Source organism: Schistocerca nitens, chromosome 7, assembly GCF_023898315.1.
Source record: "Schistocerca nitens isolate TAMUIC-IGC-003100 chromosome 7, iqSchNite1.1, whole genome shotgun sequence".
Classification (NCBI taxonomy): domain Eukaryota; kingdom Metazoa; phylum Arthropoda; class Insecta; order Orthoptera; family Acrididae; genus Schistocerca; species Schistocerca nitens.
This window is the reverse complement of record NC_064620.1, coordinates 218,960,375-218,984,590: the sequence shown is the minus strand read 5'-3', so window position 1 is coordinate 218,984,590 and position 24,216 is coordinate 218,960,375. Positions and strand designations below refer to the sequence as shown.

The following is a 24,216-nucleotide window of genomic DNA, read 5'->3' as shown; positions in this document are numbered from 1 at the left end:
TGTAATTCGATTACTCGATAAATAGTACAATTCTCAAGGCTGTCAATTCAACTAAGTACCTGGGTGTTAAAATTACGAACAACTTCAGTTGGAAAGACCACATCGATAATATTGTGGGGAAGGCGAGCCAAAGGTTGCGTTTCATTGGCAGGACACTTAGAAGATACAACAAGTCCACTAAAGAGACAGCTTACACTACACTCGTTCGTCCTCTGTTAGAATATTGCTGCGCGGTGTGGGATCCTTACCAGGTGGGATTGACGGAGGACATCGAAAGGGTGCAAAAAAGGGCAGCTCGTTTTGTATTATCACGTAGTAGGGGAGAGAGTGTGGCAGATATGATACGCGAATTGGGATGGAAGTCATTAAAGCAAAGACGTTTTTCGTAGCGGCGGGATCTATTTACGAAATTTCAGTCACCAACTTTCTCTTCTGAATGCGAAAATATTTTGTTAAGCCCAACCTACATAGGTAGGAATGATCATCAAAATAAAATAAGAGAAATCAGAGCTCAAACAGAAAGGTTTAGATGTTCGTTTTTCCCGCGCGCTCTTTGGGAGTGGAATGGTAGAGAGATAGTATGATCGTGGTTCGACGAACCCTCTGCCAAGCACTTAAATGTGAACTGCAGAGTAGTCATGTAGATGTAGATGCCTACTGACAACTCAATGCACACACTTTTCAGTGAGTGGTCTCCTTTTATCCAAAAGCATTCTCAATGTTATTATTTCTGATTCCATTTCATGTTCCACAAGACCATCTACATGACTGATTTAAACTTTCTTCCTTAGGTGCTAGCCCTAAAGCTAAGATGAGCTCCTTGGTGGAGCCTGAAAGGTATGGGGTGACCCAAGTGATAAGTTAACAGTTTGAGTCGATCCAAGTGAACTACAATGTGTAACACACTGTTCATGAAAGGTGGAGATCTATATTAGATTCCTTGTTTGGCATACATCAGAGAAGGATTTTCCAACACAAATATTTGTAGTTCACATGGGGCAAGGTGGATGGGGTTTAACCTTAGATAACCCCTACATGTGTTTCTCGCCAGCCTCATATTAGTGATGCTCTAGAACTGACTAATATCTTATGGAAGGTATTTCTTGATTGAAGCTACTAACACTGCTGCCTCACTGTGGCTCATCCATGTTTCTTATATTCTTCATTGTACTATAGTTCTGTGCACATATTTTATGACCCAATTTATTCTTTTTTAACAAAAACTTGTCTGAAGATGACTGTACAACTAAAACCAGTTATCAATACAAATAAACAATGATTTGGACTACTTTAAGATTAGCTTTAATAATAATCAATTGCTACTGCTACTTGGACACTACATAAAACAATGGAAAGTTATGTGACTCAAGGGAGCAGGCACCTTGGCTTACCAAGTGGATCACATGGATGAGGCAAACCTCTTCAAAATTAATAAAACAGTAAATAAATAAAAACTTTATGCATCAAGGTGTTATGAGCACCAACAAAGTCACTGGCTGTCACGGACAAACAGTTATATAAGACTTAAGCTAGCAAGTGGGGCTTTGTATGGTTTTCTTTATCACCTACTGGTGCCAAAGTAACATCTATTAATATTAAAATAAATACACATTCTAGGTGGTCTTGCAATTCATCTTGACAAAGGCAGAAGTGATTTTAATTGAGAAGTGTGAAAAAGATATGGTTCAGAAGGTAGCACAATTTAATATAAAGAAAATTATTATATTTGATTACAGTAGTAGTAGTAGTAGTAGTAGTAGTAGAGGGGTTTTGTGGGCGCACGAATTTGATTACAGGAACACACAAAATGATTATCAGTTAGAGAAAAGACACTCCTTATAAAAACAGCCAATTACTGTCATATCACAAAATGATTACATGCCAAATGTCTTAGCGAATGTTCAGCTGTGAGAGGTATGCGTAACACACTACATTTATCAAAGGATTGTAAAGTGCAAGATTATAGTATTGATGGAAACAACCAATCAAAATAAAAGGTCTTTAGTATCACTGATGTTCTGTAGAAAGTGGCACCATTTTTGGTAATGTTCAACACTCCAGTTGTTTAGTATACAGCACTGCTGGCTTTTTACATTTCCTAATGTAATGCCCCACAGAGCAACTCTTGTACCCGACTTCAAATGTCAGCATTTTAGCTATACCATGCTGGCACAAAGATCTATGCAATGGGTAGTTAAAGTAGTTGGGCTGTCCATGAGGTGCCAACACCATGCTTGTCTTCTAAAATTTGTGTCAGACGTAGTGGACCCTCAATGGAACAGACAGTGGTCTGTTATTTAGAACAATAAAAAAAATTAGGATTAAAAAGTGTCTATATATATGTTATAGTCATAAGTGTGATGGGAGTACAAATTATTACCACATTTATGATAGCCTTTGAAGCAGCAATTGAAAAAAAAAGAAAAAAAAATGGACAGAGAACAATAGCACAGCAACAACTACAAATAAGTGATGCAAGCAATACCATTAGCTGCAAATGTCACTGCAAAGCCAAACCATTCTCAAAGCCGATGATCCCTGTCCAATACTCATCTGCAGTGTTAGTGTACAATGTGTTTCATATCAATGTCTCTTCTTGTAAGATCAACAAAGGTAAGGATGGCAGTACATTCTACAATACAATTAAAGCAGTGAATACAATCAATTAGAGATAGATAAAAAAAATCTACTCACCAAGTGGCGACAGAACACACACATAAAAGACAGATGTAATTGGCAAGCTTTTGGAGCCAATGGTTCCTTCTCCAAGCAGAAGGGTTGATGGGGAAGGAAGATGGGTGAAGGAAAAGAACTGGAGAGGTCTAGGAAAAGGTGTAGATTTCGTGAAAGTCACCCAGAACCTCGGATCAGAGGAGACTTACCATACAGAGTACCCTCTGATCCATGGTTCTGGGTGACTTTCACGAAATCTACCCCTTTTCCTAGACCTCTCCAGTCCTTTTCCTTCACCCCTCTTCCTTTCCCTTCAACCCTTCTGCCTGAAGAAGGAGCCATTGGCTCTGAAAGCTTGCCAATTACAACTGTCTTTTATGTGTGCATTCTGCTGCCGCTTGATGAGTAGACATTTTATCTACAATACAATTAGTATGACAATTCCAATAAAATACTTTTTGTAAGTTGAACTCTGCCTCAGATAACTGAGAAATCCATATATTTCTCCCTTAAAGCTTGTACACACTCCAGTGTGACACACAGTACAGAGATAACTATATATAAACCTCAATGCATAGTTCCTGTGCAAACAATGAAATATTAATAGAATTCAGTACACATGTATAGCAAATAGTATATTATCACAGGAAGGACTTTAGTACTTGTGTGAACATGAAACCCATTTTGAAGAATCTGACAGCCTTGTGCTAGGGTGTTACACCCTCCACAATTACACTGAAGAGCCAAAGAAACTGGTACACCTGAATAATATCATGTAGAGGCCCCATGAGCACGCAAAAGTGCTGCAACACGACATGGCACAGACTCAACTAATATCTGAAGTAGTGCTGGAGGGAATAGACATCATGAATCCTGCAGGGCTGTCCATAAATCTGTAAGAGTATGAGGGGGTGGAGATCTCTTCTGAACAGCATGTTGCACCACATCCCAGATATGCTCAATAATGTTCATGTCTGGGGAGTTTGGTGGCCAGCAGAAATGTTTAAACTCAAAAGACTATTCCCGGTGCCCCTCTGTAGCAATTCTGGGTGTATGGGGTATCGCATTGTCCTGCTGGAATTGCTAAAGTCCATCGAAATGCACGATGGACGTGAATGGATGCAGGTGATTAGGCAGGATGTTTATGTACGTGTCAACTGACAGAGTTGTATCTAGACGTATCAGGGGTCCCATATCATTCCAACTGCACATGCCCCACACCATCAAAGGGTCTCCACCAGCTTGAACAGTCCTCTGCTGACAAGCAGGGTCAATGGATTCATGACGTTGTCTCCATACCAGTACATATCCATGCACTCGAAACAATTTGAAACGAGAGTCGTCCCACCAGAAACCATGAGTCCAGTCTTCAACAGTCCAATGTCCGTGTTGACAAGTCCTGGCAAGGCATAAAGCTTTGTGTCATGCAGTCATCAATCGTACACAAGTGGCCCTTTGGCTCCAAAAGCCCATATTGATGTTTCATTGAATGGTTTGCACGCTGAAACTTGTTGATTGCCCAGCATTGAAATCTGCAGAAGGTTGAATGATTCTCTTCAGTTGTCATTGGTCCCGTTCTTGCAGAATCTTTTTCCAGCTGTAGTGATATCGAGCATTTGATGTTTTACTACATTCCTGATATTCACGGCACACTCTTGAAATGGTCAGATAGGAAAATCTCCACTTCATTAGTACCTCGGAGATGCTCTGGTCTGTTGCTCATGCGTCAGCTATAACATCACATTCAAACTCCCTTAAATCTTTATAACCTGCCACTGTAGCAGCAGTATCCAATCTAATAACTGCACCAGACACTTGTTGTCTTATATAGGCATTGTTGACTGCAGCACCGTAATCTGCCTGTTTACATATGTTTGTATTTGAATACGCTTGCCTATACCAGTTTCTTTGGAGATTCAGTGTAGAATGACAATACAAAGCAATCCAATGGTAAAATGTGCACTTTTATTAATGAGGAAGAACACTCTACACCTCTCTCTCTTAACACCATCTTAAAAGCAGCTATTGCAGTAGTGGCTATTCCATCTAGGATGGTGAAAAAGTCCCTTTACCTGCACCCAAAGAAGAGTTAGACAATATGGTATTCTGCCAGTTAATCATACAGTAACCCCCTTGTGTGGAGAATACAAGGTGTTCTTTTATGTGGTATCAAACCAAGGAGCTACCAGTCACTACTCAGGTGAAGTAAAAGAAGCAGTAAAGAAAAAGAAGAATATAATAAAATACCTTTCAGTTAACTGAAGACATGTACAATAAGAGATCTCCTCTCGCACAAAAATTACAGCTCTATGTTATAGTAATAAAACTGGCACATATATGAGAAGCTAAATGCCTGAATTTAAGTAAGACTGAAGAAACAGAAAATGCTGTAAAGAAAGAGAGGACCACCCTAAGAAAAATATTGAGGCAATAAAACACAACAGTAGACATACGAAGAAAGTAATGAGGATATGTACAAGAAAACTAAACAACTAAAAGTAATGATAATAAAACATGGACAGATGTTCTACAGCCACCAGGTTTCGATCAATCAAAACAGAATATGGATGATAAATTTTGAACATGTAACTGAAAAAAATCTCCCTGGTGCAAGTGGTTCCAAAAAATCGGAAGGTATTATGAAGATTGAAGAACATGAAATTCTGGATGGATGTCCATTTCAAAAGAATATTTCTTATTTCCAGAGAAAAATCAGGACAGAAAACTGAAGCAAAGTTGTCAGAATTTCAGAAATAACAGCAACCAACTCCGTCATTGCCGGTCCCAAGCCCGGGGCCCCATCTCGCAACTCATGGGGAAGGAGGAGGGGGAGGAGCAACAACCTCGTAAAAAAACCTGGGTCCATCTGGCTCTGGATGGTAGCACCCAGTTAGGGCCCCTACCTAGGGTTACAGGCGAAGCCCGGCCAATGGTCTCGAAGGCGGAAGAGGAACGTCGCTTCCCAATGGCAAAGAGAGCGGAAGAGCCACTGAAAGATATCAGGTAGCAGTGGTATTTCATGTTAGGGGCGGCTACTAAAGGCGTCTGTGTCCCCATGTCAGGGGCGGCCTGAACACGTCTTCTAGGACTAACAACTTCAGTTGTCTAACTGGACGGACATGAGCCGTTCCATCAAAAATTTTTTTAGCACATGGAATGGATCGGACTATGGAACCGAGATTCCCCCAGGGGGACAATCCCCCGTTGACCAAGGTCGACGCAAGCAGGCATTCGGATTCTGGGGGACCTGCTAAAAAGTGCATAAGGGAAGAGTCGGAACTCCCAAGAACCTCAAAGAAGATTAAAACTAAAAAGACTTTCAAAATTGGAACCATAAATGTACAGACAATGATTAAGACTGGTAAACTTAAACAGGTAATAGATGAGATGAAAGAGAGAAGCATTGAAATATTAGCGATGCAAGAAACAAGATACACTGACGAAGACACAGTGGAGTCAGAAGGCTTCACAATACTTAAGGGGAAACCAGGAGTTAAAGTGGGAAAGAAAAGACATGCACCTAGATGCTTTGGTACAGGGTTCATAGTAGACAAGAGATACGAGGATGGCATAACTGAAATGAAGAGCAGGTCAGAAAGGATATCAACACAGACTTTTCAAGCAGGGAACAAAAAGTATACAATAATAAATGGACATGCACCTACAAATGACAAGAACAGGAAAGACAAGAAAGTTGCTGATCGTTTCTGGGAAGAGCTAGATGATACACTGAAAAACATACCATATATACATGTAAAGATACTAGTAGGAGATTATAATGCACAGATTGGAAGAGAGAAGCAACATAAAGGAGTTGGGTGAGTACCCTGCACACCAGTGGACAAACAAAAATGGAGAAAGGCTAACTGAACTGTGTCGAGAACACAAAATGAGATTGATGACAACACATTTCGGGGCCAAACCGTGTAAGAAAAAGACATGGGCAAACCCATGCACCCGCCTTAGGGAATTCCAAATTGACCACGTAGCAATCAGCTGGACAAATGCTAAGGAGATAATGAACACAAAGGTCAGGAAGAACACGAGAATAGAATCGGATCACTATCTTACAGAAGTTAAGTGCCTATGGATTCCAAACAGGGACAGTCTGGCACAGACGAACAGAAGAACAGGTAGACAGAGACAAATTAAGACAATTGACCCAGATATGATGAAGGAATTGAATAATTCAATGAATGGGACGACATGAAGCGAAATATGGCGAAACAGGCTGAACTATGGGGAAAGGAAGAAAAGAAACGGAAGCACTGGTGGTGGAACAAGGAATGTTAGGAAGTGGTAGAGACTCGCAGGAAAGCCTGGAGAGACTGGAGCAGCAAAAAGGACCCGGAAAAATGAGAAGTTTTCTTAGGAGCAAGAAAGGAAGCAGCCCAAATAATAAGATGGATCAGAAGACAGAAGATGAAGCAGGAACTGGACAAGATTGAGACCAACTTCAGGAAAAACAACAGCAGACACTTTTTCGGGAAATTCAAAAAGAGTCTGATTGGATACAAGGATAGAGAACTGTTTATAAGAGATAAGAAAGGGAAGCTGGCTGTCAGTGCGAAGGAGAACTGTCGGATTTTTGCAGAGCACTTTCACAACCTGCTGAATTGCGAACCACCTGAAGAAGAGCTGGAACTGGGGACTGACACAGAAGAGAAAGAGCCACGCCCTCCAACCAGGGCTGAAGTCGCACATGCCATAAGTGATCTGAAGAATAATAAGGCAACTGGAGAAGATGGTATAGCAGCCGAGATGATAAAGTGGGGAGGCAACAAAGCAACAGACAACATGACCAACATAATTCACCAGATCTGGAGAACAAAGAAGTTGCCAGAAGGATGGAAGAATGCAATTGTAGTACCAATACACAAGAAGGGGGACAAGAGAGATGCAAACGACTACAGAGGAATATTGCTACTAGAGGTCGGATACAAGGTGCTGTCAAAACTATTTCTCAAGAGAGTAGAAGAACAGGTAGAAAGTACAGTTGGCGACTACCAAGCGGGATTCAGGAAGGGAAGAGGTTGTGTAGAACAGATATTTATCCTGAAGCAACTGATAGAACATAGGGCCTTAAAAAACAAAAAGACAGTAATAACCTTCGTGGACTTCACAAAGGCATATGACTCCATCGACAGACAGACTCTAGTTAGGATCCTGAAGAACAGAGGACTTGATGGAACTACACAAGAACTCATAAAAGAAATTCTGACAGACACAAAAGCAAGGGTGAGTTTCAGAGGAGCACTGTCAGAAGAATTTGAGATCAAGACTGGTGTTAATCAGGGAGATGGATTGTCACCATTGTTGTTCAATATAGCACTGGACGAAGTTATCAGCAGTGGAGAGCAATAAACGAGGAAATGGGAATACCAAAGACCCATGTGGGGGACAAAAAGGACAACAGGGCTCAAGTGAACTGCCTAGCCTTTGCAGATGACATAGTAATAGTAAGTGAGATGGAAGAAGACACAAAGACACAACTCGACAACTTAAGTAATGTAGCCAGAAAGGTGGGACTGAGGATCGCCTATAACAAGACAAAGACACTAAACACCACTGCAAACTGGGAAACACCGGAAGGCACTGTGCAAATGGTGCACAAATTTAAATACCTGGGAGAATTTATAACAAGAAGGAACAGGAGCAAGGAGGGAATAACATAGAGGATAAAGAAGATGAGGTCAGCCTTCTGCATGACGAGAGATATATACAATAAAAAGAATATATCCACAGAGGCATTATATGCTCCTGAGACAATGACACTAGGAAGAAATGGGGCAGAACAACTAGAGAAAGAAGAGAGAAAAATACTGAGAAAAATACTAGGTCCCGAGAGAGGTGGATGCAAAGACCTAGGTTTGTACCAGAACATGAGAACAATATCCGGGGAAATCAGACTCAAAAGGGCAAGGTTTGCTGGGCATGTAGTTAGGATGAGTATGGACAGAATGACGAAGAGAGTGTGGGAAACAACAAGGAGGACAATGGGAAAGACAGGAACCAAGTAGATTGTTGAACTTCGGAAGGACTGGTTGGAAATTTGGGATCAAGGTCGAAGGAAAGGAAAATTGGAGGAACAAATATACACCGACAAATATGTCAGAGATCAATGACAGAGAAGAATACAGGAAAAGATTAGAATGTCACCAGTGGAGCCGCCAGGAGAAATGGAAACTGAAGATCTCGGAAGAAGAGCGGGAGAGGAGAACAGAAAGAATGAAGAGGTTCTGGGAGAAGAAGAGGAAAATGCAGTCCACGAAGGGGCTACCCGTGGTCCTACAGAGGCCATAACGCAAGAAGAAGAAGAAGAAGAAGAAGAAGAAATAACAGCAACCGTCCCTATATGCTCCCACAAGCAACACTATACTGTCTGCCACCCCTAGCCTGCTATCTCTCCCCCTCCCTTCCCCAGCCTCCTCCTCACCCCCACCACCCAGACAGCTTCTCTCATCATGCACAGCTGCCCGCAGTCTGGCCTAGGCAGCCAGAGACAGTGGTCATGTATGTGTGAGTTGCATTTGTGTGTGTGTGTGTGTGTGTGTGTGTGTGTGTGTGTGTGTGTGTGTTTTGTCTAATTCAGAAAAAAACTTTTCAGCCGAAAGCTTACTTGTTTGACAGTTATTTACTGTGCATAGCTGCACCTCAACATCTCCACTATACAGTGAGTATCCTTTTTATGATATTGTCACTATTCCATACTGGATTTTCTCTGTGCAGTGTAATTACTTTTGCCAGTAGATATACCATGGTGAATTTGGTTGTATTTTGTGTTTGGTCTGTTTGGACTTGCTATTCTGTAATTGCTTGCAGACTAGTTTGTAAAACACTGATTGTGGCTGTGGTCGCACTTTGTTCAGTACAGATGTTCAGGGTTAATGTATAATAATTACCGCAAACTTCAACATCAGAAGTAATTTCCTAGTTTCATCACCAACTTCAACTGGATTACATTAAATAAAATATATCAGTGGGAAAATTCACAGAAGGGCGGGTCACTCAGACACGGATGAATGAAGTCCAGCTGTTTTGAGTGTGTGGGGAGACAAAGCTGAAAAAAAAGGGTGGGTGGGTGGGTGGGGGGGGGGGGTCGTATTAGAGAATAGCTCAAATATGGTACAATGGCAAGCTTTGAACCAGCTTTAGCCCTCTAGTGATGAAGGCAGAATGAAAAGTTAATGGATTAAGAGGCAGAGAAATAAAAAGGCAATTAAGAATAAGGGGGAAATGAGGTGTATGAGGAGAATGAAGACGAAAAAGTAAAAATAAAAGAAACAGCAAGAAGCAATAAAAATAATATATGTAAAATATAATATAATGAAAAGATGATGGTAATGAAAAATGAGGGGGTTGGGGATGTGTTACCCAAATTTAGGTCCAGGAGCGTGTTGGGATGTAAGGATGTATTGGAGGACCTCCGCAAGTCCAGTGCCAGTACCACCCTGACCTGGAATGTCAGGCTGTATATCAATTACATTCCTTTCAGAGTAAGCTGATACAATAGCTCCATAACATGCAGCCGCTTACTCGACGAAAGATCCATACGCAAAGACTGGAAACTTGAACAGGTCACATCAATATTCAAGAAAGGGAATAGTAGTAATCCACTAAATTACAGGACCATATCATTAATGCCCCCCCCCCCCATGAACCATGGACTTTGCCGTTGGTGGGGAGGCTTGCGTGCCTCAGCGATACAGATGGCCGTACCGTAGGTGCAACCACAACGGAGGGGTATCTGTTGAGAGGCCAGACAAACATGTGGTTCGTGAAGAGGGGCAGCAGCCTTTTCAGTAGTTGCAGGGGCAACAGTCTGGATGATTGACTGATCTGGCCTTGTAACATTAACCAAAACGGCCTTGCTGTGCTGGTACTGCGAACGGCTGAAAGCAAGGGGAAACTACAGCCGTAATTTTTCCCGAGGACATGCAGCTCTACTGTATGATTAAATGATGATGGCGTCCTCTTGGGTAAAATATTCCGGAGGTAAAATAGTCCCCCATTCGGATCTCCGGGCGGGGACTACACAAGAGGACGTCGTTATCAGGAGAAAGAAAACTGGCGTTCTACGGATCGGAGCGTGGAATGTCAGATCACTTAATCGGGCAGGTAGGTTAGAAAATTTGAAAAGGGAAATGGATAGGTTAAAGTTAGATATAGTGCGAATTAGTGAAGTTCGGTGGCAGGAGGAACAAGACTTTTGGTCAGGTGATTACAGGGTTATAAATACAAAATCAAATAGGGGTAATGCAGGAGTAGGTTTAATAATGAATAAAAAAATAGGAGTGCGGGTTAGCTACTACAAACAGCATAGTGAACGCATTATTGTGGCCAAGATAGACACAAAGCCCATGCCTACTACAGTAGTACAAGTTTATATGCCAACTAGCTCTGCAGATGATGAAGAAATAGATGAAATGTATGACGAGATAAAAGAAATTATTCAGGTAGTGAAGGGAAACGAAAATTTAATAGTCATGGGTGACTGGAATTCGTCAGTAGGAAAAGGGAGAGAAGGAAACATAGTAGGTGAATATGGATGGGGGGGAAGGAATGAAAGAGGAAGCCGCCTTGTAGAATTTTGCACAGAGCATAACTTAATCATAGCTAACACTTGGTTCAAGAATCATGAAAGGAGGCTGTATACATGGAAGAAGCCTGGAGATACTGACAGGTTTCAGATAGATTATATAATGGTAAGACAGAGATTTAGGAACCAGGTTTTAAATTGTAAGACATTTCCTGGGGCAGATGTGGATTCTGACCACAATCTATTGGTTATGAACTGCAGATTGAAACTGAAGAAACTGCAAAAAGGTGGGAATTTAAGGAGATGGGACCTGGATAAACTGAAAGAACCAGAGGTTGTAGAGAGTTTCAGGGAGAGCATAAGGGAACAATTGACAGGAATGGGGGAAATAAATACAGTAGAAGAAGAATGGGTAGCTCTGAGGGATGAAGTGGTGAAGGCAGCAGACGATCAAGTAGGTAAAAAGACGAGGGCTAATAGAAATCCTTGGGTAACAGAAGAAATATTGAATTTAATTGATGAAAGAAGAAAATATAAAAATGCAGTAAATGAGGCAGGCAAAAAGGAATACAAACGTCTCAAAAATGAAATCGACAGGAAGTGCAAAATGGCTAAGCAGGGATGGCTAGAGGACAAATGTAAGGATGTAGAGGCTTGTCTCACTAGGGGTAAGATAGATACTGCCTACAGGAAAATTAAAGAGACCTTTGGAGAGAAGAGAACCACATGTATGAATATCAAGAGCTCAGATGGAAACCCAGTTCTAAGCAAAGAAGGGAAGGCAGAAAGGTGGAAGGAGTATATAGAGGGTTTATACAAGGGAGATGTACTTGTGGACAATATTATGGAAATGGAAGAGGATGTAGATGAAGACGAAATGGGAGATAAGATACTGTGTGAAGAGTTTGACAGAGCACTGAAAGACCTGAGTCGAAACAAGGCCCCGGGAGTAGACAACATTCCACTAGAACTACTGATGGCCTCGGGAGAGCCAGTCATGACAAAACTCTACCATCTGGTGAGCAAGATGTATGAGACAGGCGAAATACCCTCAGACTTCAAGAAGAATATAATAATTCCAATCCCAAAGAAAGCAGGTGTTGACAGATGTGAAAATTACCGAACTATCAGTTTAATAAGTCACAGCTGCAAAATACTAATGCGAATTCTTTACAGACGAATGGAAAAACTGGTAGAAGCCGACCTCGGAGAAGATCAGTTTGGATTCCGTAGAAATGTTGGAACACGTGAGGCAATACTGACCTTACGACTTATCTTGGAAGAAAGATTAAGAAAAGGCAAACCTACGTTTCTGGCATTTGTAGACTTAGAGAAAGCTTTTGACAATGTTGACTGGAATACTCTCTTTCAAATTCTGAAGGTGGCAGGGGTAAAATACAGGGAGCGAAAGGCTATTTACAATTTGTACAGAAATCAGATGGCAGTTATAAGAGTCGAGGGGCATGAAAGGGAAGCAGTGGTTGGGAAAGGAGTGAGACAGGGTTGTAGCCTCTCCCCGATGTTATTCAATCTGTATATTGAGCAAGCAGTAAAGGAAACAAAAGAAAAATTCGGAGTAGGTATTAAAATTCATGGAGAAGAAGTAAAAACTTTGAGGTTCGCCGATGACATTGTAATTCTGTCAGAGACAGCAAAGGACTTGGAAGAGCAGTTGAACGGAATGGACAGTGTCTTGAAAGGAGGATATAAGATGAACATCAACAAAAGCAAAACGAGGATAATGGAATGTAGTCAAATTAAGTCGGGTGATGCTGAGGGAATTAGATTAGGAAATGGGATACTTAAAGTAGTAAAGGAGTTTTGTTATTTAGGGAGTAAAATAACCGATGATGGTCGAAGTAGAGAGGACATAAAATGTAGACTGGCAATGGCAAGGAAAGCGTTCCTGAAGAAGAGAAATTTGTTAACATCGAGTATAGATTTAGGTGTCAGGAAGTCGTTTCTGAAAGTATTTGTATGGAGTGTAGCCATGTATGGAAGTGAGACATGGACGATAACTAGTTTGGACAAGAAGAGAATAGAAGCTTTCGAAATGTGGTGCTACAGAAGAATGCTGAAGATAAGGTGGGTAGATCACGTAACTAATGAGGAGGTATTGAATAGGATTGGGGAGAAGAGAAGTTTGTGGCACAACTTGACTAGAAGAAGGGATCGGTTGGTAGGACATGTTTTGAGGCATCAAGGGATCACAAATTTGGCATTGGAGGGCAGCATGGAGGGTAAAAATCGTAGAGGGAGACCAAGAGATCAATACACTAAGCAGATTCAGAAGGATGTAGGTTGCAGTAGGTACTGGGAGATGAAGAAGCTTGCACAGGATAGAGTAGCATGGAGAGCTGCATCAAACCAGTCTCAGGACTGAAGACCACAACAACACATCATTAATGCCAATATGCAGCGGGATGTGGAACATATATTGTGTTCAGCCATTATAAATTACCTTGAAGAGAACAGTCTATTAACAAGTAGTCAACACAGATTTAGAAAATATCATTCTTATGCGACACAGCTGTTTACTCACATGAAGTGTTGAGTGCTACTGACAAAAGATTTCAAACAGATTCCATATTTCTAGATTTCCAGAAGGCTCTTGACGCTGTATCTCACAAGTGGCTTGTAATCAAATTACTTGCTTATGGAATACCGTCTCAGTTATGTGACTGGATTCAAGATTTCCTGTCAGAGGGATCACAGCTCGTAGAAACTGATGGAAAGACATTGAGTAAAACAGAAATTATTTCTGGCGTTCCCTAAGGTACTGCTTTGCAGTGTGGGATCCTTACCAGATAGGGTTAAAGGAGTGTTGTGTCCTTGCCAGTGGATGCAACCAGAGCTGGCACAATGAGACAAGTTTTGGATTGATACCATAGGTGGTGCTTTGAAGTTTGCCGTCAACCACAAGTGCGGTCCAACCTGCAATCTCCATGCTGCCGCCAATGAGATGGACTTGCGCGATGTGATAAGCGGCAGTCACAGGCAGCAATGGACAGTCCGCATTTAGCATTGGTGTATGACAGTTGTAGTACGGATTTCCAGGATTGCTGTTCGTAGCTACAGTTTGTAGTGGAGATCAGTCTGTGAGTCTTAGTCTTCAAGTGGAGTCAGCTGTAGCCTTCGCATAGGGTCAAGTGTTTACTAGAGTGAATGACAATGTAGCGCCCCGAATGGACATAGTCTTGTTGACATTGTATTCCACTTAGTTGTATTTGTCCGCAAGCACATCCAACTTACTGCTGTACAATTTAAGTTAAGTATTGCAGAGTAATAAAAGTGTATAATTATGTGTCACTAATTTGTTTGCACTTTCACAGTTCCTCCATACACCTCAGAGCACCTAAATCTAATATGAAATGTACGACCTATTCTACCCAGACAACCTGTACACATCATGGAGTACATTGAGAAAATCCAAAGAAGGGCATCACGTTTTTTATTAGGCCTATTGAGAAATAGAGAAGAGAGTCAAATGGGCATGATACCGGACCTACGGTTGACGTAATTAAAACAAAGGCATTTCTCATTGCAGCGGGATCTTCTCACAAAATTTCAGTCACCAACTTTCTCCTCTGAATGCAAAAAATATTTTTTTGACGCCAACCTAAGTAGGGAGAAATGACCATCTTAATAAATTAAGGGAAGTCAAAGGTCACATGGTAAGATTTAGGTGTTCATTTTTTCCAGGTGCCATTTCAGTGTGAATAACGAAGAATTATTGAGAAGGTTGTTTGATGAACCCTCTGCCAGCCATGAAAGTTTGATTTGCAGAGTAGCGATGAAGATGTAGAAGAAACATAGGACTATAACACGGCTATGACTTTCTCAAGCCCAGCCCTGACATTAGATCATCTCCTTCTGATACTCCCCCTCACACCAACCACCGTGATGCACTTACTGGGAAGACTGCCTGGTCTGCTGCCCATGGATTTCTAGGCCAATTTACATATCTTCTGCTACTTGAATTATACTGCACGATGGAGTTTGGTATTCTGCAGCTCTCTATGCATTTGTAACAACTGGACCATTTCTGTTTGTATTTATCAACAATTAATTATTGGCTGTTTTTTAAAGAAAAGAGCTCTGTGTTTTGGCCCTGATGGACCAATCAGGAATGACCCATTGCCATGTCATCATTGGATGCTGTATGAAGGAGTATGAGGGACAGCACAGCGCTCTCCCGGCCACTGTCATCTGTTTTGAGGTTGGAGGTGTTACTTCTTACTCAAGTAGTTCCTTAGCTGGCATCACAAGGCCTAGTGCACCCGTTTCAGTCCTCCCACCAAGGAAAAAAAAATCCTTGGCAGTATCTGAAATCGAACCTGCATCCCCCATAAGGCAGCCATGGCCTAATTTCCAATGTGATCTTGTCGTCAGCAGCAGGTCTTAACTGATCTCAGGATTACAATTTGGTGATCAGAATGCTGCTTCATCTGTTCTTCAAATTATACAAGTATATCAGGACAGGAATTATCTCTTTACTCTGCTTCAGTCTAGTCTTTTAACAAATTTTGTGTTTTTAATTTTTATAGATATGAACAGTTAATTTTGTCATATGCGTCATTATTCCAATTATATATAACAACAGAGTATACAACATTACACCTCCTCAACATCAAATATGTCAATCATTACTGTAGTTTTTACTGGGTGTTTTCTTGCAAATGTCAAGTGTCTATATCTACATCCATATCCAGGTTTCGTCGGGTGATATTTTAAAGGCGTGTTCAGTACACTGGATATGTAGGTGATAAGACTGCTCTCTAGGGGTCATTTTCTGTTTCTTGTAATATAACAGTATGGACGCAAATAGTAAAGCTGAAGGGGTGAAACTTTACGAGGAGCCATCCACATTCTCACTTCATCTACTTCGAGTGGTCAGGGAAGTTATGATGGTGGAACAGCTGATTAGTATAGACAATGATGTAACAATGTTTTCGTTTCACTCACAGGAGAAAGTAGTATAGTTGTAGTTGTAGTAGTAGTAGTAGTAGTAGTAGTAGTAGTAGTAATTGGTTGGTTTTTCCATCTCTGCATAGCTACTGCAACATATATACTTATAAACTTGTTTACTGTAGCAAAATCACAGTCTACAAAATAGTTTATAGAATGAATCTTTCACTCTGCAGTGCACATTAATACTTTGGCTACATACACAGGACAGCTTTTGTAAGCCTGAAAAATAGAACAGAGGCCCTGGAAGAAGTAAGGCTGTGAGGGTGGTTTGAGAGTAAGAGTATTGCACACAAATGGCAAGTTTCTTGGTTCAAGTCCTGCTCCAGCTTATAATTTTAAAAGGAAAGGTAGGTCACTTGAAAGCCAGGATGACAGACACACACCTGTAGAGAAGATGAGTATAGACAAACAAAAGGGGAGATAAGTCAGAGATTGTACACTGGTAAGCACTGTGCCAGATTAACAGAGATTAAGTCCAGCAGGGTGTCAGAACACGAATATATGTGGAGGTGGCAAGTTCATATCTCTGGAGTTCAGGGTAACTAGTATCACGTGACAGTCTAAACAGCCTTTGGGTAGGGTTAATGGTTTTGGAATGTCATAAGTTTTGAGCAAATGTTACAGAGGTTTGGAGGACATCAGGCAGAGAGGCTCTTGTATGAGTCATTTTGTAAAGCATATTCAGCAATTGGGGTGAAGAGGAGTTTGTGGCACAACTTGACAAGAAGAAGGGACCGGTTGGTAGGACACGTTCTGAGGCATCAAGGGATCACAAATTTAGCATTAGAGGGCAGCGTGGAGGGTAAAAATCGTAGAGGGAGACCAAGAGATGAATACACTAAGCAGATTCAGAAGGATGTAGGTTGCAGTGAGTACTGGGAGATGAAGAAGCTTGCACAGGATAGAGTAGCATGGAGAGCTGCATCAAACCGGTCTCAGGACTGAAGACGACAACAACAACAACAACAACAACAACAACATTCAGCAACTAGCAATGGATATCCCTCAGGCAGACAATACTTCTGAGCCTATTCCTGTGCTCAGTCAGTTTAGTGCTGGTCATATGTAAAAAAAGGCCACGCAGTGTGAACAAGTTGGTTATAAACAACATGTACTGTTTCACAAGTTGTTCAGTCTTTCATAGCATAGAATTTACTGCATGGTGCAGATTTTATAGTGGGGACAATTGTGTGGGTAGGAACCTTGAGCAGGGATAATGGGTTGGGAATGTCAATAGGTTTAACTAGGGTGTTCCGGAGGGCAATAGTAACTGGTTTTGGGAGGAGATCAGGGAGAAAAGTTCTCATTTCAAGGATCGATTTGAGAAAGTCATAGCCTTGACAGGGTAAAAAGTTGAGGCATTCATGCCCTGGATGACACTGAGTCAAAAGGTGGAAGGGGGGGGAGGGATCTGGGGGGGAAGGGGGGAATTCGGAGTTTTCTTGGAAGTGAAAATTGGATTAGCCAATGGGTGAGAGGAAGATACTAGCTGCAAAGTTTCTTTATGAATAAGATCTGTGGGTAATTGTTGACAGGAAAGCTTGGGAGATGATGATGGTGTACAGGTCAGATCTACACAGCGTGGCTTTGTGGTGTCAGCGCACAGCAGGTGCAGCAAGAATTCTTCATAGCCAAACATATGAGATTATGTGCAATATGACTAAATTTATTTCACAAGAGTGTCTGTGTATATGCTTCAGTTGTTGAGCAGCAGTTTTCCTATCATATGGTAGCCACTCACAATGGAACTGCTGCTGCTTTATGCAGATAATGGAAAAGTCATATCAGGTGCACTTTGCGTGACTTTAAACTGAACTTTGCACACCGGACAAAGAAATAGATGACTGGTGTAGCCTACAGTAAAGTTTGTGTGTAGAAATTCAGAAACAGCTAAAATGAGGAAATAGAATTTTATTGATGGTGATGACTCACAACTTTAGAACATACCACAGCTAGACGAAACATTTAAGGATGCACTTTGTTAACAAACATTGACACAGGGTTTTTCAATTGGAAGTTCTATGATCCCTTCGCAAAAGAACGAAGGTTATGGTTTAACATTCCATGAACATAGTCATATTGGCTTATAACCACTTGCGCCCCCCCCCCCAAGCCGTCCAAATAGTGCATAGAAACATAATTACAAGAAGTACAAAACTGGTCTGCCGAAAGTAAATTTTATGAAACTTTTAGACAGGTATATGACTGTAACTAGTGAAACACATAATGTAAACTCTACCTAAGCATTAAATAATCAGAATATTGTGAACGCTGCAAGATCTATTTGTGTTTGTACTAATCACTATAGAGCAAGTTTTCCTAAACAAGACATCAAATTTACAGGTTCTCTTTTGTTATATGCTTTTCTTTTTCTCAGCTAAGTCATACTGAAAACTTGTAATAGCAGTTGACACTGCCTGATTACAGAAGACAAAATTTACTTTAAAGTGGGTAATGAATACTGTCCTGCATTTGTTAACGGCGAAGTTTATTAAAACATTTCTCTAAAGATAATCATGCCGTTTATTTACTGAGCAACGTCTACTGTTAACAATATGTACACTTCGTTACCTAAAATAGAGTTAATTTAAAAAATTTAGCGTAAGTTGACAAAAAGTACCTTTTACGAAATGGTAAACTCTTCTGCATCAGTGGGCTTTTTGGGCTCGTTGCAATTATAGCAAACTCCTTCAGCGCATTGGGTGGATGACCAGCCAGATCGAGGGGCGGTGGTATGGGCCGCAGTTTCTTGGACGGACACTTCAGACTCAGATCTGTAGGCTGCACAGGGGAGGTACAGCGGACGCATTTTCCTACCGCCCCGCTATTCCCGCAAGTGCAGTTGTCACTCATCATCTAAATGGAATTACAGATCATCAGCAACACTGCTGCCTGCTATAGGAGGATACATTATGAGTCACGTAAATTGCAACTTAAATTTAGTCACTGACACAAACAAAAGGAAGCTTTTGTTACGACGTATTTACCGTTTTGTACATGTATTTAAAGTTTACCCTTATTTTTTCTAGCCCATTGGTGCTCGACTTATCGTAAGCGTTGTCTTCACAACATTTTTGGTGGCTTCGTTTCCATGAATCTGTTTTTATTTTGTTTACGTTACTAACAAAACACTAAAAACCCCTTTGCTTACAGCGATCACGTTTCTGCAAAATCTTTCTCCTGTCATCTTGAGTGAGCTGGTGGAATATCTGTGACAATTAGCTTTGGCAAGTGGGGTGATATTTTCATACAACAGTGGACTTTGCCGAGAAGTGGGAACAAGACTGAAGTAATTAGGTTATGTATCATACAGAATGACTACGACAATGGATATTCATGATGAATATATCTTGTATGTTTTTAGCGACCAGTTTTATATTCAGCGTTTCCTGTACCCCAGTTTTTTATCTTCAGTGAAAACTACACATTTCTTTCCACAGGTATATAACACCAGAAAAGTTTTACATCGAAGCAACTAACAGCAATGAACTGCTTGTCATCGACAGGGTCAGCCAAGATATGCTTCTGCAAGGTGAGACAATCGTCTTCGGAAAATGATGTCCGCTGGTGACCATCTGTGCTCTAAACATGTTTTGCAATGACATGCAAAGACTAAGCAATTATGCGTTTCTTTGAGGCTGGTTAGGGGGAACGCTTAGTACAACTGAAGTTAAAATAGCAGAAATACTGCTCTTGTCCGTAAATTGTACGAAAACGTACGTACTGTCAAGCAGTCGCAGATCCTCTGATAAAGCTTTCATTTCTCTTTTCCAAGCATTACTCACTAGCTGCAGTTCTCGGTTTTGTGTCGATACTAGCAGTATTGTTCCAGTGTCGGTGTAAGTTAATGATTATGCTGTACAAACAGAATGTGATTGCTTAATATGACAAAGGTAAAGCTATCAACAACCTGATGGTTGGCTAGGAGACCACAGTGCTTTACAAGTCATGAACCTGTTGAAGGTGGTATGCCTTTGCATTCCTCCTACTTTAGTTATAATATGTGACTGGATAAATAAATATTTGCAGAAAGTGTATTAGCCTAGCTTTGTTAGCTGTCTGCTGTCATGATTCTGATGTTTTATCTGAGTTCTCATCAGCAAACCACCATGTTGTGGTTTAATACTGCCAGAACTACATCACTAGATATAAAGAACAATGTTTAGTTTGATGAGGGCAGGTGATGCATCATACAGTTAATCAAATGTATTTGTTAGAGTCGACACAGGTGAATAAGTAATAATGAGTAAAACACGTTCTGTGCCAGTAACTGTATTTGCACTTCCAGGTAAAATACATTGAACACAACAACCAAGGAACATTTCATTACATATGTAAAACTCAAAGCATACACTAGCACCAGATAGGTCTATTAGATTCCACTATTAAATTGGGTTCTATTTCACATATTAATGTTCTTAGCCACAATGCTTCCTGTGTGGTGTAAGACAGCCATATACTCGGCCTCTACAGTACTCAATGCAACAGTATTTTGCTTTTGACAGGACCATGAAATGAGGCCTCTCATTAATTTAAAGCAGCAACCAGTAGTAGAGTGCCTATCTCCCAATTCACTGCCCCAATCTGCATCACTGTAGCCTTCTTGTTTTGCATTACCTTCTCTATGGTACCTTAATTCGTAGTATGAAGTTCCTCTTACGTATTGGAATATCCTTTTCACAGCTTTCCAGTGCTTTTCTATTGGATCTCTGCAATACCTGCTCACTGCATTAGCAGCAAAAGCAGTGTCGGGTCGTGACGTCAGAGACAAATATAACAGACTCCCTAATGCTTCTAAATATGAAACATTCTTATCACATTCCACATCTGTCTCATTTATATTTAACTTCACTCCTACTTCCATTGGATTAGTTATGGGTTTACAGTCAATCATGCCAAATTTTTTTAAGATTTTTTTGTGTGCATATTTAAAGACAAAGAGTTTGGGCAGAGATGTCAGTCGAGGCAGAAGTGCAGAGGCAAAGATATTGTTGAATGACAGGTGAGGTATGAGTGGCGGCAACTTGAAATTAGCGGAGATTGAGGCCTGGTGGATAACGGGAAGAGAGGATATATTGAACAGCAAGTTCCCATCTCCGGAGTTTGGATAGGTTGGTGTTAGTGGGAAGTATCTAGATAACCCGGACGGTGTAACACTGCGCCAAGATGTGCTGGCCGTGCACCAAGGCATGTTTAGCCACAGGGTGATCCTCATTACCAACAGACACTGTCTGCCTGTGTCCATTCATGCGAATGGACAGTTTGTTGCTGGTCATTCCCACATAGAATGCATCACAATGTAGGCAGGTCAGTTGGTAGATCACGTGGGTGCTTTCACATGTGGCTCTGCCTTTGATCATGTACACCTTCCGGGTTACAGGACTGGAGTAGGTGGTGGTGGGAGGGTGCATGGGACAGGTTTTACACCGGGGGCAGTTACAAGGGTAGGAGCCAGAGGGTAGGGAAGATGGTTTGGGGATTTCATAGGGATGAACTAAGAGGTTACGAAGGTTAGGTGGACGGCAGAAAGACACTCTTGGTGGAGTGGGGAGGATTTCATGAAGGATGGATCTCATTTCAGGGCAGGATTTGAGGAAGTCGTATTCCTGCTGGAGAGCCACATTCAGAATCTGATCCAGTCCCGGAAAGTATCCTGTCACAAGTGGGGCACTTTTGTGGTTCTTCTGTGGGAGGTTCTGGGTTTGAGAGGATGAGGAAGTGGCTCTGGTTATTTGCTTCTGTACCAGGTCGGGAGGGTAGTTGCGGGATGCGAAAGCTGTTGTCAGGTTGTTGGTGTAATGCCAAGGTAATCCCATTCCTGATGTCCAGGCAGAGCTTCAAGGAATCCTCAGAACCTTAGGCCCCCTACAAAACCTTTCACCTGACTCCATCAACCTCCTGACCCCACCGACAGCCCACACCCCTACCTTCTTCCTAAAATTCACAAACCCAATCATCCCGGCCACCCCATTGTAGCTGGTTACCAAGCCCCCACAGAACGTATCTCCGCCTACGTAGATCAACACCTTCAACCCATTGCATGCAGTCTCCCATCCTTCATCAAAGACACCAACCACTTCCTCGAACGCCTGGAATCCTTACCCAATCCGTTACCCCCGGAAACCATCCTTGTAACCATTGATGCCACTTCCTTATACAGAAATATCCTGCACGTCCAGAGCCTCGCTGCGATGGAGCACTTCCTTTCACGCCGATCACCTGCCACTCTACCTAAAACCTCTTTCCTCATTACCTTAGCCGGCTTCATCCTGACCCACAACTTCTTCACTTTTGAATGCCAGACATACCAACAATTAAAGGGAACAGCCATGGGTACCAGGATGGCCCCCCCATACGCCAACCTATTCATGGGTCACTTAGAGGAAGCTTTCTTGGTTACCCAAGCCTGCCAACCCAAAGTTTCGTACAGATTTATTGATGACATCTTCATGATCTGGACTCACAGTGAAGAAGAACTCCAGAATTTCCTCTCCAACCTCAACTCCTTTGGTTCCATCAGATTCACCTGGTCCTACTCCAAATCCCATGCCACTTTCCTTGATGTTGACCTCCACCTGTCCAATGGCCAGCTTCACACGTCCGTCCACATCAAACCCACCAACAAGCAACAGTACCTCCATTACGACAGCTGCCACCCATTCCACATCAAACGGTCCCTTCCCTACAGCCTAGGTCTTCGTGGCAAACAAATCTGCTCCAGTCCGGAATCCCTGAAGCATTACACAAACAACCTGACAACAGCTTTCGCATCCCGCAACTACCCTCCCGACCTGGTACAGAAGCAAATAACCAGAGCCACTTCCTCATCCTCTCAAACCCAGAACCTCCCACAGAAGAACCACAAAAGTGCCCCACTTGTGACAGGATACTTTCCGGGACTGGATCAGATTCTGAATGTGGCTCTCCAGCAGGGATACGACTTCCTCAAATCCTGCCCTGAAATGAGATCTATCCTTCATGAAATCCTCCCCACTCCACCAAGAGTGTCTTTCCGCCGTCCACCTAACCTTCGTAACCTCTTAGTTCATCCCTATGAAATCCCCAAACCACCTTCCCTACCCTCTGGCTCCTACCCTTGTACCCGCCCCCGGTGTAAAACCTGTCCCATGCACCCTCCCACCACCACCTACTCCAGTCCTGTAACCTGGAAGGTGTACACGATCAAAGGCAGAGCCATGTGTGAAAGCACCCAAGTGATCTACCAACTGACCTGCCTACACTGTGATGCATTCTATGTGGGAATGACCAGCAACAAACTGTCCATTCGCATGAATGGACACAGGCAGACAGTGTTTGTTGGTAATGAGGATCACCCTGTGGCTAAACATGCCTTGGTGCACGGCCAGCACATCTTGGCACAGTGTTACACCGTCCGGGTTATCTTGATACTTCCCACTAACACCAACCTATGCAAACTTCCGGAGATGGGAACTTGCTCTTCAATATATCCTCTCTTCCCGTTATCCACCAGGCCTCAATCTCCGCTAATTTCAAGTTGCCGCCACTCATACCTCACCTGTCATTCAACAACATCTTTGCCTCTGCACTTCTGCCTCGACTGACACCTCTGCCCAAACTCTTTGTCTTTAAATATGTCTGCTTGTGTCTGTATATGTGTGGATGGATATGTGTGTGTGTGTGCGAGTGTATACCCGTCCTTTTTTCCCCCCTAAGGTAAGTATTTCTGCTCCCGGGATTGGAATGACTCCTTACCCTCGCCCTTAAAACCCACATCCTTTCGTCTTTCCCTCTCCTTCCCTCTTTCCTGATGAGGCAACAGTTTGTTGCAAAAGCTTGATTTTTGTGTGTATGTTTGTGTTTGTTTGTGTGTCTATCGACGTGCCGGCACTTTCATTTGGTAAGTCATATATATATATATATATATATATATATATATATATATATATATATATATATATATATATACTGGCAGGTTGATAGACACACAAACGCACGGAAACATACACACAAAATTCAAGCTTTCGCAACCAACGGTTGCTTCATCAAGAAAG

At 41.9% G+C, this 24,216-nt stretch overlaps 2 protein-coding genes across 3 annotated transcripts in view; one reads left to right on the top strand and one right to left on the bottom strand.

The window, feature by feature from the left end:
• LOC126195120 (HMG box-containing protein 1-like) overlaps window positions 1-19,337 on the bottom strand; it is a 69,256-nt gene extending 49,919 nt beyond the window's left edge. The window contains exons 1-2 of one of the 2 annotated variants that reach the window (XM_049933610.1): window positions 19,198-19,337; window positions 18,804-19,039 (exon numbers count right to left, since the gene is read on the bottom strand). In XM_049933610.1, the coding sequence (XP_049789567.1) occupies window positions 18,804-19,039 (236 nt within the window). In that variant the 5' untranslated portion in view covers window positions 19,198-19,337. Of the gene's footprint in view, window positions 1-18,803; window positions 19,040-19,170 lie in introns of both variants that reach the window. The other variant, XM_049933609.1, reaches the window with a different exon arrangement.
• Window positions 19,338-19,414: 77 nt separating this feature from the next.
• Window positions 19,415-24,216, top strand: part of LOC126194924 (phosphatidylinositol-3-phosphatase SAC1) — a 97,662-nt gene continuing 92,860 nt past the window's right edge. The window contains exons 1-2 of the mRNA XM_049933303.1: window positions 19,415-19,535; window positions 19,624-19,715. Coding sequence (XP_049789260.1) covers window positions 19,498-19,535; window positions 19,624-19,715 — 130 coding nt within the window. The 5' untranslated portion in view covers window positions 19,415-19,497. The remainder of the gene's footprint in view (window positions 19,536-19,623; window positions 19,716-24,216) is intronic.